This window comes from Patella vulgata, chromosome 8 (genome assembly GCF_932274485.2).
Source record: "Patella vulgata chromosome 8, xgPatVulg1.2, whole genome shotgun sequence".
NCBI classification, from domain to species: domain Eukaryota; kingdom Metazoa; phylum Mollusca; class Gastropoda; family Patellidae; genus Patella; species Patella vulgata.
Genome location: NC_065886.2, coordinates 18538828 through 18558792, shown reverse-complemented (window position 1 = coordinate 18558792; position 19965 = coordinate 18538828). Strand labels below are relative to the sequence as shown.

General features: G+C 31.0%; 1 protein-coding gene across 1 annotated transcript in view; it reads right to left on the bottom strand.

Moving 5' to 3' along the window:
* Nucleotides 1-19965, bottom strand: part of LOC126829391 (probable phospholipid-transporting ATPase IA) — a 54719-nt gene that overhangs the window by 18770 nt on the left and 15984 nt on the right. Inside the window, exons 2-34 of the mRNA XM_050559206.1 lie at nt 18937-19057; nt 18024-18123; nt 17357-17455; nt 16807-16852; nt 16075-16189; nt 15469-15538; nt 14747-14874; nt 14003-14073; nt 13456-13553; nt 13050-13158; nt 12218-12345; nt 11676-11753; nt 11386-11474; nt 10899-10965; nt 10097-10208; nt 9521-9603; nt 9073-9122; nt 8631-8700; nt 8204-8288; nt 7612-7751; nt 7160-7207; nt 6499-6654; nt 5829-5918; nt 5154-5236; nt 4752-4857; nt 4036-4113; nt 3816-3926; nt 3338-3412; nt 2821-2943; nt 2420-2498; nt 1734-1795; nt 1033-1089; nt 109-216 (exon numbers count right to left, since the gene is read on the bottom strand). Of these exons, the coding sequence (XP_050415163.1) occupies nt 109-216; nt 1033-1089; nt 1734-1795; nt 2420-2498; nt 2821-2943; nt 3338-3412; nt 3816-3926; nt 4036-4113; nt 4752-4857; nt 5154-5236; nt 5829-5918; nt 6499-6654; nt 7160-7207; nt 7612-7751; nt 8204-8288; nt 8631-8700; nt 9073-9122; nt 9521-9603; nt 10097-10208; nt 10899-10965; nt 11386-11474; nt 11676-11753; nt 12218-12345; nt 13050-13158; nt 13456-13553; nt 14003-14073; nt 14747-14874; nt 15469-15538; nt 16075-16189; nt 16807-16852; nt 17357-17455; nt 18024-18123; nt 18937-19057 (3035 nt within the window). The remainder of the gene's footprint in view (nt 1-108; nt 217-1032; nt 1090-1733; nt 1796-2419; nt 2499-2820; nt 2944-3337; nt 3413-3815; nt 3927-4035; nt 4114-4751; nt 4858-5153; nt 5237-5828; nt 5919-6498; nt 6655-7159; nt 7208-7611; nt 7752-8203; nt 8289-8630; nt 8701-9072; nt 9123-9520; nt 9604-10096; nt 10209-10898; nt 10966-11385; nt 11475-11675; nt 11754-12217; nt 12346-13049; nt 13159-13455; nt 13554-14002; nt 14074-14746; nt 14875-15468; nt 15539-16074; nt 16190-16806; nt 16853-17356; nt 17456-18023; nt 18124-18936; nt 19058-19965) is intronic.

The following is a 19965-nucleotide window of genomic DNA, read 5'->3' as shown; positions in this document are numbered from 1 at the left end:
GAGTGATCGCTCTCTTTTTACGACACAATAAATTAGTTTTCACAAAATTAATTTATGATTTTCATTGTATACAATGTATTAAAGGAAGAAATAAATATATATACTTACCATCCCCACCATTTCTGGTGCTAAGTCTACTATAGGAAATACATGACTATAGACTATCAGGAATAAAAACCAGCAGGCAATACTGCCCCAGATAGCCAGATGGGTTAACTACAATAAATAAATCATAAATACATAAGTTCAACAAACTCATTAGGATTGAACATTAGTACAAATCATTAAAATATCCATACCTAGATGCATGACAGATGATATCATCTCAATTCTATATCTACTCTAGAAATATATACACCGTACTGCTTATACTTGAATATATACAAGCTGTTATATACAACAAGCCTAGTAGATTAAAATAAGTATCTTACACGCAATATAATGCAATACTTTGACTGTATTGCAATAATGATTTCTGTAGCAATACAGTTCTAACATTATAGGTGTTTAACGTCTCACTGCTCTGCTCTGACTGGACTAATGATGATGGGATATGCCATACATTGTGCTATCAAGGAAATTTTGCCCGTACAACGTCGCAACAGTCACACTTATACAAATTCTAACTGTGAAGGGATCTTTTATGTGCACGCCAAGTTGTACACGGGACCTCAGTTTTTTCACCACATATAAACAACTAGAAAGTTGTCCCAGGCCCTCCATCTTGCACCACTGACAAGGGGAAACCACACCAGAAAAACCTGATGAACATTCTAGGCCGAAACTGTTAGCAAATCCGTAAAGGCCAGACTAAGCATACTCACTTAGCCACTGTGGGTCCCAAACAACTAAAACCAAGTTACTTAGAATTGTTAATACATACATGATTTTGTTTTATATTATGCTAGTTTACACATACAATTACAATTCATAACATAGACTGAGTCTCAGCTGATGTTCTATGGCATGTAGAATGTGCTTGTATTATGTATTTATGGACTATTTTAATTTATTACTACAATAAAATATTACCCAAGTCCATGCTCCTGTTTCTAGAGCTGCTTTCAAACACACTGTTACCACAACATACTGAAATACACAATATTTATATCATTCATTTTCTCATTTCTTAACCCTTGGTCCCGCATTACCCAGGATATTCCAGGTTTATCGATTGTATTTATTTCCCAGCGCTTTAATAGAGTTAACTCCTATATCAGATAGGTGGCGTTTCACTAAACAAAAGAAGTACCCTCTACTGTCAATCTTGTGCTTTTGTTTTTTTTACTAATTTTCTGAAATTTGCGGGATTTTTGTGTTGATACATGTCCCCAAAAAAGTGACATTATGCCACGGCTAACTGCCAGGAAGGTGTTGGGTGCAATATTCAAGGATGAAGACGGTGAACTTTGATGACAAGTTTTGACTCAGATTTCAGTGACAGTGATGAAAATGGCGATGTCATAACGCAATATGCAATCTCTGAGAGCTATATTAGCTGTATTCCCAAAAACAATTTAGTTGACAACAAAAGTTAATACAAAAATCATCTTATTGAAAAGTTATGTGTGGATAAGGCATAAGAAACAGGGTATATACTCTTTTCACTCAACCAATCCATGAATTTGATCCATTCTGGTGTACATCAAAATGCGTAACTTTTCTCAAAAATCTTCATTATGTCCTTTGCATTCTACTACAGCCTAATGTAATTTTATTTTTGTTTTACTTACAGTATAAACAAAGTTCCCCATAAATAAATAATCTCCCACTTTACCATCAGAGAAAGAAATATCTGTTAAATAAAAAACAAAATACAATATGTAATAAAATACAGTTGAGAAGGTATTTATTAAATATTAGTGATTAAAGTTTATAAATATACAACCATTGTCATGACAATCTTCAAATTTTAATGTACCGGTAATAGCCATAATGTGTTAAACTTGCAGACCAGTGCCTGTGTTACCTAATAGCATGTAAGTAATGCATGCACTAAGATAGCAGCATCAGACTCAGTGGTTGATATTTTAGGAACAGAGGAGTGATGGCAACACTCCCTTGAAAGAGTAACAGTGGCTGGACTGGTTGATAGTTCTGCTGTTGGATCAAACGATGATGCTGGCAGAGAGCAGTAAGCAATGGATATTTAAAAATCACCACACAACAGCAGTAAAAACAGATTTGAAGTTAGATGAGAGGTGGTTCACTTATCTTTATAACATTTCAGGTTGAAATACTTTTTATCAAACGGTTGAGATTTTGTAATAATCAACATTAATCATATGGCATATATGAGTCTGTTGTTTTCCTGGTTCATTACAGATGGACTAATTGTACATGGTCAAAGCCTAATTACACCAGATGTCTGTGTTTTATGTCAAATTACAATAAACTCTTATTAACCCATAATGTTTACCTTGTTTGAGTGCTGCTAAAGTCATCCAGAATAAAAGTATGGAATGAAATATAGAATTCATAATCCACATCCAAAATACCTATAAAAAATCATAAAATTCAATCTTAAAATATTACCATTGTAAGGAGTGTACTTGAGTGAACGATCAGAACTGGCAGAATGCAATCAAATTCTGTCATAGTTAACAGAAATGAAAGTAGAATTGTTAAGATTAAATACAGCTGTGGTGATTGGTGGAGATATTGTTTTATTCAGTTAGTATACGCCCGATATTCTTGAGTTTACTCGATATGTACTTTGTGTTTATTCAATAACATCAGTCGATAAAGTATTTAAATGATCTCATTTGTGTTTTTAGGATATAGAGTTATGGAGTTTTTTTTATAAAAAAAATACCTTACCTTAACATTAAAGAATCTTCCTTTTTGGCTATCTTTATAGAGTATAGGATTTTTCATCATAGTATCAGCACTACAGTATCTATCAAATAATCCCATAGCTAATGGTGGGGCAGCTGTAAATATCTATAACAGACAAAATATCAGCTTACTTTATTAAAGGTAGGTGGGTTATTCAGTAGGTGCAAGATTCTTGCAAACATTTATTCTAATCCTGTGCAATTATCTAAAGCTATGTGATATTACTATTTGGAAATTGGAAGAAATATAGAATTTTAGTTTTCTTGTTGAGTTGGCCGTAAGTCCCCAAATTCCACACTGTGTAAGTGCCTGGATGATCATGTCTATATATACTAACTGTGGTTATAAAAGACAGTGGTGCAGATAGAAATCAAAATAAGAGCATGCCGTAGCACTGTCCGGACAAAATTACACTCCATGGAGTATGCCTGTCTTAGTACGGCTTGGGCAGAAAAGTGAAGATGTTAAACTCTTATTTTATAATATATAATATACATACCACATTATATAAACCAATACTCCATCTCTCAAATAAAATCTGACCAGAGAAACCATTTACTATTTGAAACCAAAACTGTAAAATATACAATTTTCAGTAAAAATCAAGCAATTAAATAACCTATAGAATGTTTTTGTATATGGTGAATACATTGTATTGCCAAATATGTAGCTGAGAGGATATTTAGATTTAAATGTTCCCAAAAATTGAAAATTATAGACAGGAATAAACTTTTATGTCTTCTTAATAAGCTTGCTAAAAGCAATTGTAGAAAATATTTCAATAACATTGATACAGATATATTTATAGAACTTTCTTCAACAACATTGATACAGATATCGTACTTCAATATAGATACTTTTATAGAACTTACTTCAATAGAACTTACTTCAAATACATAGATGCAGACATCTTACCTCAATAACAGTCAGATATTTTTATAGAACTTAATTTAATAACATAGATACACATATCTTACCTCAATAACATAGAGACAGATATTTTTATAGAAGGAATAAAGAATAAGTTTACACAGTCGACTATAACTCCAGGCTCCGTGTACTAATAATAACTTCTTTAGAAATCGGAACTGAAATTAGAAATAATAATGAATCATGATAGGTATACAACTAAAACTGAAAACTCAATACCAAAATAGATATTTTATTGGATAACAATAGTTGGTAATAAGAACTTACCTGTGCAATGGCGTAATCTGAAGCACAAGCAGCTTGTAAACCTTCTAAACCACTAATACCAACACCTACATGAGCAGCCTATAATATATAATATTAGGTACATGCAATGAAATATACAGTATTAGGTAAATATAGTAAAAGATATATTATCAGCATATATTTTTATAGTGCACAAATTCCAATACTATGTGTTCATGTGTACTTTACAAAATGAAGTATACAAATAAACTAAAATACAAATAAGACATACATGTGGACATTGAAATCAACGTAAAATCTTAGAAATTTCACTAGTACATATACAAACATTACTAATCGGCAGAGTCATTTGAAAAATTCACAGTTATGTTTAAATGAAAAACATACACATGCATATAGTGTTAATAACTAAGTGAAATATACAAGGTATTGTTTACCTGTTTCATACCGACATCATTAGCATCAGCTATAGCTAATAATATAGTTTACAGGTAAAAGTGAAATATACAATCTACAGTTTACCTGTATCATACCAACATCATTAGCATATAGTTTACAGGTAAAAGTAAAATATACAATCTACAGTTTACCTGTATCATACCAACATCATTAGCATATAGTTTACAGGTAAAAGTGAAATATACAATCTATAGTTTACCTGTATCATACCAACATCATTAGCTATAGCTAATGTTATACTTTCCTGGTAAAAGTGAAATATACAATCTATAATTTACCTGTATCATACCAACATCATTAGCTCCATCACCTATAGCTAATGTTATAGTTTTCTGTGTGGTTTTAACTAATTCTACTAACTCTGCTTTCTGTAGTGGCGAGACCCTGCAAATAAAAATACCACCCAAAACTGTATTAACCAAATTTCATAAATAAGCAAAAATAAACTGGTCTATGAAAAAAACACCATAGATGTTCCCTATATACCTTAGAGTTTTTATATAAAATTTTAAAAGATGCTTTAAAATTGAATTTAAATAGAATTTAGAAATGAAATGAAATGAGGTTTAACGTCCTACTGTTCTACTCTGACTGGGCTAATGAAGACATATAGATGAATGTTGTTTAATTAATGTTCCCCCAATAAAACTACTTTCTTTTATTATAAGAATGATACATACCTACAACAAATAACAGCCTTACAAGATAAAGCTATATCTAGAAAATCTTTACGACAATCACATAATAAACCATATTTTAATGTCTGAAATAAATATTTAATATTTATGACATCTGATTATTTTAAAGCCCCAACATACCAGAATAAAAGTTAAATATAGAGTTTAAAATCAATTCTCGCAAAAAATTATTCAAATATATCGATTTTAACTATGATCATCTAAATGTTACATTGATTACTATCGATTGTGTCTTAGACAAATAAAGTAATAATAATTCTATCTGCTTTATATGAGTCGGGCCATAATTTTTAATAATCAGCTGTACTTATTATCAAAAAATTGAACAAATATTTTACTTTTGAGATAAATGTGAATGATCTGGCTTGTTGTGACTTTAACCACTGTTCTACCTAGTTTTCACTTTACACGGGTCATTTTAAAATTGATCTTTAATTTCATTTGTTCAATCGTGGGGCTTATTGTCCACTTCCACAGTGGGTGATATCACAGACAAATAATTTATTTCTAAATCACTATAGTTATATGTGTAAAGCATGGGAGAAGAATTTAACCGACAGGACAGCCAGTTAATGAGTCAATCTGGTAATTTATTTATATTTCCAAGTATGCTTTAGTCGGAGATACAAAATAAAATTCATATTGTAAAGTATTTACCTGTCCATCTATAATTAAGGCAGCATCATTTTCTTTACCTAACGCATCACCAAACTGAGCTTTTCTACTTAATAATGTCTCTCTTGTTGACTACAATTTAAATAAATGGTAGAACTATCAGTAGTATATTTTACATAGTAAATAAATCAGATTAGTATGAAACTATGTTGATTTATACGAGTAATACTACTATTATAACAAATGTACTTCTTCAGGTAAAATATCCAAAATCAGAGTATGCAATGCATCTTATAATAATTCAGTCCTTAAAGGAAAAATCCCAGATATATTTCAGAACCCTTTCTTCTGGACTCAATCAACTATGCAAAACTCTGTTAAACTTTTGCAAAGACACACCAACGTTCAGTTGTAACAGATCGAGTTGGAGACAAGCTTCTTCACAAGTAGTCACATTGTTCCTCAATAATTATCATAACTTATGACTGTGCGCATCCCAATTAACTGGCAATACTTTTTGATATTTGTTTGTGGACAGGGGGATGTATTGCTCTGTTTTAATTACCACTGATCACCTCGGAACAATATACAAAATAGTCAAGCTTATCAGCTTACCCAATACAAAAACAAAGGCCATCGATTTAAACAAAAAAATTATTTTGGAAATCCTTCAGAAATTGAGACTTTGATGTATGAAGACTTTAATACTTACATCAAGACAATGTTCATTTATAACAACCAAATCCATTCCTTGTGTTAATAATTTACAAGCATAACCTATATTAATGGCTGTTTCTTGTTTATCTCCAGTTAATACCCAGATTTTAATATCAGCTTTACTTAATGAATCTATTGTTTCTGGCACACCCTAAAATTTAAAATTAAATATGTTTTAATGAGGGACTTGTCATTTATAAAGGCTTTTAAATATCTTGTAAGATATGTTTTCAGCAACAAAATATTTTCCTGATATATCTTTATAATATATTGTTAAATAGTTAAGAAATATCTTTAACCTGTTAAGCGTGACGTTTTTAAAACGTTAACTAACCCCCTATTGTGTAATTAATTGGACGAAGTGACGAAGAACTATGTACTATGTTCTAAGAATAGGTTGGGGAAAATACCTCCAAGGCGTTATATTACGCCCTACACACAGTGAGTGGCAGTTGTCCAGGACGTAATATAATGTCCTACACATGCTGCGATCGTGGGGGAATTCCCAAGGGATTCCCCCAAGTGATGAACTATGTTCTAAGAATAGGTTGGGGAAAATACCTCCAAGGCATTATATTACGCCCTACACACAGTGAGTGGCAGTTGTCCAGGACGTTATATAACGACCTACACACTTAACGGGTTAAACAACTTACTTCTTGTAATTTATCTTCAATAGCTGTAGCTCCTAATAATCTAAAATTCTAAAAATCAAAAAATACATATTTGAATTTTATATAAATATACAATTCAAAAACAATCTATTTCTGAGAAAAGAAAATTTAACTTCCAAATCTTTTCTGAGACTCCAAAAACACATAGCTGTAATTCATTAAATGGGAAGAACAAGATATTTGCATAAATGATTCTACAGTCTACATGTAGCTGGCATATATTTTGTTTTCCAACAGAAGAAAAGAAATAAAATTTGATTAATTTTTCCTCTAGCCATAGATATTTTGGACTGATGTTTGTAAATTCTGACGTATGTAACAGTTAATGTTTGATATTATGTCCATGATTTGTAAAAATAGTAACTTAAAACTATTGACTTATTCTGCAATTTTAAACTACACTATGAATATTTGTTATCTAAGTTATCATTTACCCTCTCTATTAATTCAGCTGCTTCTTCTAATTTTCTTTCTCTATTTTGAATGGATGTACTAGCTTTATAAAATGTATGTTTCCATTCATCATAAAACTCATCGGATATTTCAGCTACAGCACAACATAATGTACGCAAACCTACAATAATAATTATTCGTTCCAAAATATTAAGTTGAAATTTAGTTTGTTTAATTTTATTTTTGACAATCTGTCGGGTGTTGAACATAAAATCAGTGATATCTCAACATTGAGTCTATCTTTGGACCTGGGAGCCATGGTGGTTCCATGAGTATGCCTATCTTCAATAGCTCAGTTGGTGTAGAACAGTGGACCAAGTATAAACAATGTCAATAGAATAATACCTGACAATCTTTAAAATTCAGGTCAACTTCATGTAGACACCATAAAAAAAAGTCAAGCACTCTACTGTATACCTTACTCTTTGTATTGTCCATTTTACAACCATGTCTTGGTAACAAGGCTAGTCCTTTGAATATTACTCAGTATCAGAAGTCTTGGTGAGCTAGTCTATGCCAACCAGTTATGTAATTTGTCACGGTAAATATACTGGTAGATGTTAATATACAAACCTAATGTAGCAAATTCCTCTAAATGTTGTAAAGTTATATCTCTAAATTTCTGTTCTTCATCTAATCTTTCATAAATAACAGTATCCTAGAAATCAAATAAATACTAATAATTAAACTTAATATTACTTTCCCTATACACGTATGTAAATTAATGATCTGAAGATAATCGATACACAGAGATATAGAATTATACTGAATTTCAATAGGGTTCCTCCTTATATATGTCTCTATTAATAAAACATTCCAGACTTTTTGCTGTATCATCTTCATAAGCTTCCTAATAGCAATATTAATAAAAACACAGTAAAAAAAATGTACTTAATAGAGAGCAATTATGTCGAACAAAACCTGAATGTTAGCCTAAAAACATTATCAGTTATTCATTACCAGTCTTGATTACAAGACAATATGATGTAGAATAACTTACAGCCCCTTTAGTATAAAGTCGTATTCTACCATCCGGACATTTAACTACAACTGACATTCTTTTACGATCACTGAAAATAATATTATAAGGAAATATTAAATATTTCTAATAAAATAGTACAACAATCCTACTCCATACTGTATAACAGATCTGGTATAGAACATGCCTAACACAATCTAATTTTGTTTCAGCCTTTTACAGTATATTGTAATCTAACCTACTTTCTATAACAATCATGTTCTACCACTGACAGGTCTACTTATATCAACAAGTTATACTATTTACACTTGGGTTTTAAAATTCCCCATATTTCATCACAAAACAAAGCCCTGTATACCTATACAGATAATGTGATTGGTCACATGTTCTGAACACTGTTTACAAAGACAATATGTCAGATTTTAATCAGATTAGTGTTTTACTTGTTTATTATTTTACATACCTTGTAAATTCTAACACATTCAATACTTCATATGTTTCCTTTTTACCAGACTAAAATAAAAAAAACATTGGACACATATAAGTGTTATATCTGAATAAACTATGAAGTTGAAAAAACACATGTACCTGTTATATATGAATAAACTATAAGTTTAAAAACACATATAAGTGTTATATCAGAATAAACTATGAAGTTTAAAAAAACATATATCCCGGTAACTGTTATATCTGAATAAACACATGTACCAAAACTGTTACACCTGACTAAACTATAGTATGAAGTAGAAAACCCCATGTACCAGGTAAGTGTTATATCTGACTGAACTTTAGTATGAAGTAGAAAAACACATGCCTTGAAATAGCAAATATAATTGAACTCAATATTACTTTTCCTTCAGTGCATATGGAATTGTCGAAATTTAAAAATAATATTTTAAATATAAACTCACCACTTCGATAGAGACTGTTTCTGGTGTTCTTGTAGTAAAAACAAAACCTAACTTTTTGGCAGCATCCACAAGAGCTGCCTCATCTAATTAAAGTATAAAGAAAACAACTAAATAATACTATCTAAGGAAGTCAATGTCAAATCCCCTAAACTCCACCCCACAATTATTTCATGATTGGTGAAGATATATAGTCCACAAATATTTCATGACTGGTGAATATATATACTCAATGTCCAATTTCCAAATGTCGCAAAAACTTCTGGCCATACAAGAGTTATCTCCCTTACATCCTAATTAAACTGATTGATAAAGAAATATGAAATGGGGTTTTAAAGCCAGGTATAAGCCATGCAGGACATTTCTCTCTTGTCTTCATTGAATTCCAACTGCCAAGGTAGATTTTACATGCACGCCAAAGATGTACAAGTTCCTTGCCAGGCCCTCCATCCTGTACCACTGACATGGAGTAACAACCACCCTGGAAAATCCAGAGGAACTTTCTTGGCCATGGTTAGTGAGCCAGTGCCTTACTCAGTGAGCCAAGGTGGCAATCTGATGAATTAGTTTACTACATACCTGGTGAAGCAGCCTGATATGTGATAGTATTTGTTTCTGGATGACGTTCTGGTACAACTGTATGACATATAGCTAATAACGTTAAAAAATCACGAATATCACCCGCTGTGGCCTGAAATAATTACAGTCAAAAATATATAGAAAAAATACATAGAAAAGTGAATAATTTAAAATAGAATGAGAACTAAAAAGTAATTGTCTGTTGTTTTCTATATCTTAACAAAAGTAAGGATGACAGTGACTTGGATCAACTATTAGAAAAATTCTATGTTCAACTGCTACACTTAATTCTAGAAAGCGTTAGTGACATCCTCAACACTACCAGATCTTTCAATATGATGTACCCCAAGTCGAAAAATGGCATTGAGTTTAGTCCATCTGTCAAATTTGTTTATTTTATGAGCAGAAATTGACAGTTAGTCATGTTTCTACTGGTATCAATGGACAATTTTTAGTCCTGGTGCCATCTTTTATTTAGAGTAGCATTTGAAATAAAATGAAATGAAATGAAATGAAATGAAATGAGGTTTAATGTCCTATTGTTCTGCTCTGATTTGGCTAATAAAGATGGGCATATGCCATACATTGTGCTATGAGAGAAACTTTGACCAGACAGCAACACTAAGGCCTACTCTTATATCGAATTCCAACAGCCAAGGGATCTTTTACGTGCATGCCACTGTGTACACAGGACCTCACTTTTTCGTACAATCCGAATGACTAGACAGCTGTCCTTGTCAGGCCCTCGTCTTAGATGAATGAACTTAACCACTTTGAAGAGATAGGTATAATAAAAACTTACATGATTTTCTTTTAAATTGTTAGTCATGGTCTCATCATCAAAAGAATGACAGGTTTCCTCAATATTTCTAAAAAACATATAAAACATTTAGTGATCAAAAAAAAAAAGAATTTTGAAAACTTTTCCATGAAAATCTATTTATTCTTTATACATGTATATGATTTTGATTATTATAGAGGATCAACCCCTATTTAATATGTTGCCAGGTAACGACTGTGGTCTTTCATCCATCTTCTGCAAGTTATTCTAAAAAATGACGGCTACATTAAAATGTGTAGATTGTTAAAACAGCTTCCATTGAAGTATTTCAAAAGATCTTTTTTTTTCACAGACAAATATATTTTCCCCAGTTAGTGGAGGTTTGGATATATTTAAATGATTATTAAATGATTATGTATTGAGAATTGTGACTATCCAGGAATGAAAATATATCTCCCACAACATTTCTTAAAAAAAAAAAAAAATCTTTTAACAAACTGATTCTTACCCATATGTTACTCCTGCTACACTACACTTCCTAAACTCCATTATATTCTGAGTTAAAGTTCCAGTTTTATCAGAAAATATAAACTTTACCTGAATAATAATAAAAAAAAATTAAATTGAATAAAATATGCTCATATAAAATATAATATACAACTATATAGTAACTTTCAAAGTCATATTAAAATGATTGTCTTTACTTGGCAGTTTTAATCATTACTATTACCCATGCGTATACAGCCTATTTGATACAATATACAAGTCAATTAGATATTATTTAGTAAACCATATTACCTGTCCCAATTCTTCATTTAAATTAGAAGTTCTGGCCATAGCTTGTGTATCTGTTACATCATAATACATATCACTATCCTATAAATACAACATAATTACTGTAATTTTATAGAAACTTATAGAAAATCATAGTACTACAACAAGATACTCGGGGGGGGGGGGGGGGGGAATAATATTAACTTTAATATGAGCTAAGTGTGGAGGATACTTGAAACAACATATCCTTCTACAATATTCTACTTTTATGTAGTCTTGATAATCCAGTCCATTCATTCCTGTATATTTATTCAACCTAATGAATAATGAATTGCATGACAATTCAAATATATAATATGTACCGGTATAAATTAATGTATTTCTCTATAATTAAATATGCAATAATTTCTAAGGTAATGGTATCAAATTAAAATTCACTTTTTTTCAAATAGAAATAAATACAAAAACATATATCTGTAAGATAATTTTAAAGTATTATTCTAAAATCTATTAAAACAATCAATTAAAACTGCCTGAAGCAAAGTTTAATATATTAATTGACTTACCCAATTAATAAAGATTGCCTGAATAAATTTCACAACTTCCAATGTTACTTGTAAACTGATAGGTATAAGATTATTATATAGGATAATAAATGTAAGTAAATTATAGCCAAAATTGGAAGGCTCAGAATCTGAAGAAAAAAAAAAAATGTTCATAAAATGTCTAGTTGCAAGAGAATTACATACTTTTGCAAATGGAAAAATATTTTCCAATAAAGCTTTATATGGATCAGTTTGTGTGATAAGACTTCTTGGATGTAGAAGACAGACTTATTGGTTTCACTTTGTTGTCTTCTTAGTGCAGAACATTCTGCATGTCTACTGCTAAATGAGACAGAAACTTAAAGCGTCTGGGATCTTTCTAATCTACACGCTCGATTAAACCCTTTTTCTATTAGATAGGAAGAATATATTCTCTTATTCAATTTCAAAAAAGCATCATTACTTTCAACAAGAAAATTAATTTTATTTATCATATTCAAAATAACCTTAGATTCATTCTAATTTAGATCAAAGTAATTTTCACAAGGATCTCTGCTGAAATATTTGAAAACCCCACAGACTATAATATCTACAAGCCAAAGTTGATATGCAATGCAAATTATTTTTCATTACCAATTGGCAAAGATATCCAAAGTGCTAATTCTTCTTTAAATAAACATTATTTTAGAATGTGGTATCAAGGTTGATAATATGATAAGATTGACCACTTCCAAGAGTTACCTCCCACTAGTAACCTAGCATTATTTAGGAAAATTAATTAAATATACAATTTGTAATTGAAAGATTTTAATTTGTTCTGAGATATAAATGAAGTTAAAAGTTTGTTACAAACCTTTATTATATAGATACCAATCTTTATTCACATGTTTATTCTCCCATACAGAATTAGCTACAGCACTGATTAATGATAGTATGACCAATAACACAAATAATATCAATATCTGTAATAAATAATAATATACACTAATAATTTATTAATAAAACATCAGACTACTGGCAAGTCAACTAATTAGCTACCTTGTTAATCAAATTTTTCAACAGCTAGCAGGGGGGTTCCGCACACCTCAAGTGATATCTATTTTGAATGGAAGACTAAACCATCATTGGTAGTCAATGAGACATTCATTCCTTTGTCTGCCAAAAGTAATCTGTTTTAATGTTGTCATCACCAATCGAATGAGCAGAACAAAAATAACATCTAATTTGAATTAAGATTATCTTAGATAAATTTACTCTACCTGTGTATTAGTTAGTTTTTCTACATTTGATCTTTTTAATGGAGCAGAAGTAGAATTTAACATAAGTTTAGTTTGATGACCAGTATATACAACCACACCTATAGTAAAGTATACACATTACATATAACTAATATATCAAATGATGTTAAAGAGTAAATGATATGCAAAATTGTGGCCTATTCCCAGCTAAGCACAATATTTTTGAAAATTGACCCTTTTATTCTTAAAATTCGTATTTTTGCTTAAATTTCTCTTTAATGATAATTTAATTTCCAAAATTTTTTAACTTTGATTTAAGTAATATATAATTGTGAGAGCAATATGGATATTAACAAAATTAATACAGTGAATCTAAAAACAATCTTATATAAAATCTTCTCCACATCAAAATGTACATTGCAGTAAATCTCTCTCCCCAACCACAAATCCCCAGCACCCCAAAGACAAATAGCCTAACAAATAATATTTTAGGGTGATCTAAATGATTTTTATTAGTCTTTTTTTCTTTTAAAGTATTACTCAAATTATAAATTCATAGTATTCTTACCAAATATCCAGTTAGTGTTCTTTAAGAGAGCTCCTCGTAATAAGAGCTGATCTGTCCCTACAGGATAGGCACTGAAAAATATTAATCAAAATAATTAAATCTTAACCCTACTATCCTTGAGAGAACCTTTAGAAATTTGCCGAAATAGGTGTTTAAATCATCTTTTTCATGGAAGTCCTGGATAAATCATCCTTGAGAAGGATCAAAGATTATCTATAGAATTATAGCAACAGACGTCATACAAGTAAATGTTGATAATGATGAGGTTTCATCCCAATCAATGTCAAGATATATATAATTAGATTGTTCGTCCTTCTTTATAACTACCAAAAATACTTGTTGTAAAATACAAGAGGACAAATGATTATTCTACATAGAAGTTCTTCTTACTACATACCACATTTTAATATTTAATAGTAACAAAGTCATGTAACAAGATAAAACTTGAGTTTTCAACGAAATGGTTACAAATAAATTTCTTCTTCCCACAAAGCAGATTATAATATTTAACATATAATCATTTGAGTTCATACACTAGATAAAACTTGGTTACAAATAAATTTCTTCTTAACACAAAGCATATTGTAATATTTAACATAAAATCATTTGAGTTCATACACTAGATAAAACCAAACATAAATTGATTTGTACAAAGCACAAATAAATCAATCTGTTCATTTAAATCATCAATTCTTTAGTCATTGAATACAAAAAGATTAGATTGAAGTTTTTACTAATTATTACCTCTTTCCAGATGGTCTAATATTACCAACAAACTCATACAGATGTCTATTAGGTAATTCACATTCTATTACACCCTTCATATTAAACAAATCTTCACTTGTTAATACATCACTTGTATGTGTAGTACCCTATAAAGAAATTTGAGTTTAAAAATACATCTTCTATTATAAAGAACCAGTGTTCTGTTATAACCATAGCTTCAGTTATATTTTTGATTGCAGTCTGTAAAGGGAATGGAAGCATACTGCCTTCTAGTGAACCAATTCTGGACTTTGTCAATATGATTAAAATACAGATCTATATTTCGTTTCATTTTTTTATACTTTCGATGGCCTACACTACATGAAGATCTGACAAGTTGTACTTGAAGGTCGTGTCAGGGGTCATACGCGAGGCTTTTGACCCTATGATGTCAGACATTGATTAATCAATCAGCGTTGGCGTTTCTAGTAACAGACTGTTTCATTGGCTTATCCCCCACTTCAACCAAAACGCCAGTAATATAACAACTCTTCCAGATTCTAGTGTAGAATAGACAAGTAAAATGAAATGTTGAACTATAAAAAACGAAACGAAATAGGAACTGTGTTTTACTCAGATTGGGACTTTGTTAACCCCAACTACAAATGTAGTGCGGGTGAAATTCTGAAACAGAAACTCTGCTTAAAGAGTCAGATATTCAATGCTGTAAGCAACATAAAACTCAGAAAGTAAAGACAAACCTGTCTAAGTTTGAGATTTGTTTCCCCATCTAGATTAGATGTTTCTATATAACACATGGCTTGGGGTTCACTGAAAACAAAATAAAAATCTAATGCATACCTTAATTTGATTTAAGAAATATCTAAAAGTGGCTTAAAGCATGTTTTAGTTACTGAATCCCTATTATTTTAATATACCTAAGCAAAACACATATTCTGAGAGATGAGACAATTGCTGGCAGTCCAACCCTTCTGTTTTCATAATACAACATCTTGTCTTCTTCAGTTGTTAATTAGATTGGAAAAATATGTCAACATATTCACCTTGTTTGTACACACCTGTTAGTCCCAAAGGTAAGCAAAGAATAGGAATAAAGAATAACAGCTATAAATATTATAAGCACATGCTCCCATCACCGATTTACATTCAATGAAAAGCCTCAGTTTGGGTTTAATGAGAAATTGAAGCAAATTTGGTTTATATGAATTAAAGACAGTTGGGATTGTATTGTCATTGATACTGTCAAGATACCCATTTTCAATAGGAGCGGAAAGAAGAAGAAAAAAAGATGAAGATGAAAAAAGAAGAAGAAAAAGAAAAAGAAGAAGAAGAAACTGTGGACTGACCTGGACGCTAGTAAAATGAGATCAGCAGGAAAAAATCCACCATTAAGAACTTTGACTATGTCTCCTACATTTACTTGTGTCCATTTTATTGTCTGCCAAGTTCCACCTCGTAATACTACAACATAAATATTAAACAGTTAAAAACTTTAATATACATTAAATATACAGCAAAGAAACCAATAGACAATAGATACACACTAATTTATTACATGATAAAATAAATGTTATAAATATGATAGAATATTTTTAAAAGGCATAAGTCATTTAAAAATAAAATGAGGTCTAATGTTTTTCTTTAAAAATTTCATTAGACAGACTTGACAAAACACACAATCTATATTTTTTACATTCAGGTGAATTTAGTCAGGTAAACAACTACATGTATCCTCTACTAACTCAAAAACAATCTATTACTAAAGACAACAGTAGTTTTGAACTCATCTGATCTGCTAGTTCTTTGAAGGTTTTTGTCTTCTTTTTTCATAAGACTAGACTGAGGGAGCAGAAATTAAATTGTAGGAGGAATTTTCCATAATGACTGACATCTCAAGACTACTTACTTATTGATATGATCTACCGATTTCAACCAGGACAGTAAATCACACCACTACGGAAAAGGTACAGTCCTTACCAGGATAAATACATTTATCATTTAGAAGAGGGAGTCTTATATTCATTAAAGAAGTATATTGGGAGTGAGTTTTACATACACAATAAATAAGTATATTTTACCTTGAGCTTTTCTATTATTGACAGCATCATCTGCTCTATGTCGTTTCTACAATTAAAATATTTGATAAAAAACAGAGAACGATAAGAGACAAAAACATCCCTTTAATGAAATGGATCTCAGATGTTTTAAAATACCACAGATTAAACTAGATATTATTTTTATTTTGTTTATTTGGCTGGTCGCTGCAGCAACATCTAAAAACTGTTTTCTTGGCCTGAGACGTCAGTTAGCGCTTTTGACATTCATTTGGCAGCAAAATCAACTAATGTCTGTTATCGACAACAACCGGTCGCTACTATTGGGCTGGTACAATTAAATTTGTTCAAACTTTAAAGCAATATATTGCTTTAAGCTTTTGAAACCATTACCTAATCCTTTTCAAACAAATAAAATAGGTTGAAATAAAAAAATAGAAATTATATTTGTATCCTTTTTTCTAACATCATTTGTATAGAAAACGCTTAGTTTTTCAATTTAAAAAAACCCAACCCAAAACAACACAATAAGATATTAAAAATCTAACAATCATGTATAAGCTTGTTCACTTACAAAATCTTCTATTATTTCTTTAATAGCTGATACCATTAATATAAGTAATAATGGTACCGCTGTTGTATATCTTCCTGTAGGCGATACATTTGGAATTTGCTGAAGAAAAATGAAAATATTATGATTCATGAGAGCTGAAGTATAAATAAATAAATGAAACAAAAAAGAGATTAAAGTAACTACTGCAAAAGTGAATGAATTATGAGATACTTGCTATAAATCTTTCGGGATAAAAAGTTGCAAATGATATGAAATTACAAAGTTTCTGAACCAAGGTATTATATAATATAAGATGGCTTCCTTGTAACCTAATGTATTCCTTCCCATTAATGGCGTGGTGGGACAGTTGCAGCAAGGTGGCAAGATATTGTAATGGCGCCTCATTCAGCGGGGACAATTAGCTGCCAGAGGCAGTTCAGAATCGATAGAAGTTCAGTGTCATGCTCGTAGGTTGCAAAGTAAACCAGCTGGGTGGTTTGAAAGCTCCCTAGCCTCAAATCTTTGCGCCTTTTAACTCATTTTTCTGTTAATATTAATAACATTGTGTTTGCAATTCTATCCTTTGCTATCAGCAGAAACATCCTTTGCTCCCTATACTCCAACACCCATCTTAAACGTAAGAATTGAAATCAGGAATGATTTGATAAAGTAAGTAATATTATCTTACCTGTATCAAAGCAATAAAAAGAAAGAATATATTGGCATATTTTCGAAATTGTTCAAACAGGAACTTGGGGAAGAATGTGAAGAAATTATACTTGGCTGTACTGTAATGAAAAACAAATTTATCATGTTAAAGATACTGTACACTACTGGTCAAGATTCGTCCATATATCTTACAAGGTACGGTACTTAGGAGACACGGTGGCTCAGTGAGTAAGACATTGGCTTGCTAACCACAAGGTTCCGGGTTGGCCAAGTTCAGCAAGATTTTCCACAGTGGTGCAGGACAGAGGACCTGGTAAGGGACAACATATGGTTGTTCGAAAGGAACTAAAAACAGAGGTCTCGTGCACACATTGGCATGCACATTAAAGATCCCCTGGCAGTTGGAATTAGGTATAAGAGTAGGGCCTAGCGCAGCTTTCCTGGCCAAATGTCCCTCATAGCACACGGTATGCCCATCTGCATTAGCCAAAAAGGAACAGAACAGTAGGACGTTAACCCCATTTCATTTAATTTTATAAGGTACTTTAAGAAAACTACACCATTTCATTCCTGAACAATCTTATAAAATTTATTTGACCTTTTTAATATAGGAATCTTATAAAGCTTTACAATCAACAAACTACTTTGATCTGTTTAAATAAAAATTGAACAGATTGAAATGATTAGTTACACATCGTCAGTTGTTTTTTTTTTTAAATATCCTGACATTTTGACAAACAGAAAGAAAATACAATAAAATGTCAAATGATGAATATTTAAAAGGAATTCTTCTGACTCAAAATGTATGAAAATCAAAATTAGACATGACTTAATTCAAATATATAAGTCTAGTAGTATGTCTCTGTGTTTATGAATTTTTATTCCCAAACCCTAAATGGTTGAGATAGAAAATGTGATCATATCAGACTTACCTGATCTCATTTGAGCAATATCTAACAGGTTGTACAGCGTTAAAATGTATTAATCTATGAGATCGTGGGCTCACATCTTTGGTTGTTTCTGATTCGGCCCCTTCATCCATCTGCTGATAGTCTGCAGAAATAAAACAATAATTAATGAATTAAAGCACCAAAATGCCAGACTAAAGGTTTAAGAACATGTACAAAAGTAATTTTATAATAAATACATTTGGGTCAAAAAATTATTCAAATTCAAATCAATGAATTCTAAGTTTAGTTACAGCCATTTAAAGCTTACATTGGTTGCTATTGATTTTCCATCACTTGTTTGACGAGTCTTAGACAAATAAGTCATTTCAAAGATGGGTTGCAAGGCAACGAAACATACACCCAGGGCAGTCAACAAGCGTTTTCGCATAGTTTTTCTTTTGTCAGTAATGAGAACATTTACAACACATGAAAATCTGATTACGAGTAATAATCCATGAAGTAATTATCAGAAATCATTAGAAATTGTTTTGACTGTTTGTCTCATGACCTTAAACAATTTATATTAACTTTAGCTGCTACATTTTTCAAAGTGATCAAGGGCATCAACTCTGGCAGGTATAAGTATAAAGTCAATCGGATATTAACTGTAGCCTCTAGAGCATCCACAAGCAATCATAGAAGCCGGACGGACAGATGGACGGGGGTGACAACAACATACGACTGCATTTCAATCTGGGCGTATAAAATGGAGTTGGAAATGTACAGAATTAATTTCTTGAAGATTTGCACACTCTCCATGTGTATTCGCACCTTCAGTACTAAAGTCAGTTTTCCACCTTAAAAATCTGCTTGTTGGAGTTCGAAATTGCCACCAATATTTAAGATCACAAGGTACATGTATTCCACATACAGAAGTGATTTCTAAGACAAAAGGAAATTGCAATCATGGGTTTGGTTTATAGGAATGAAAATTGAATGTCCATTTTTCAAAACTATTTGAGAAAATATGACAGCATCATCACTTTTTCTGTACGGATAATTCTTAAAGAT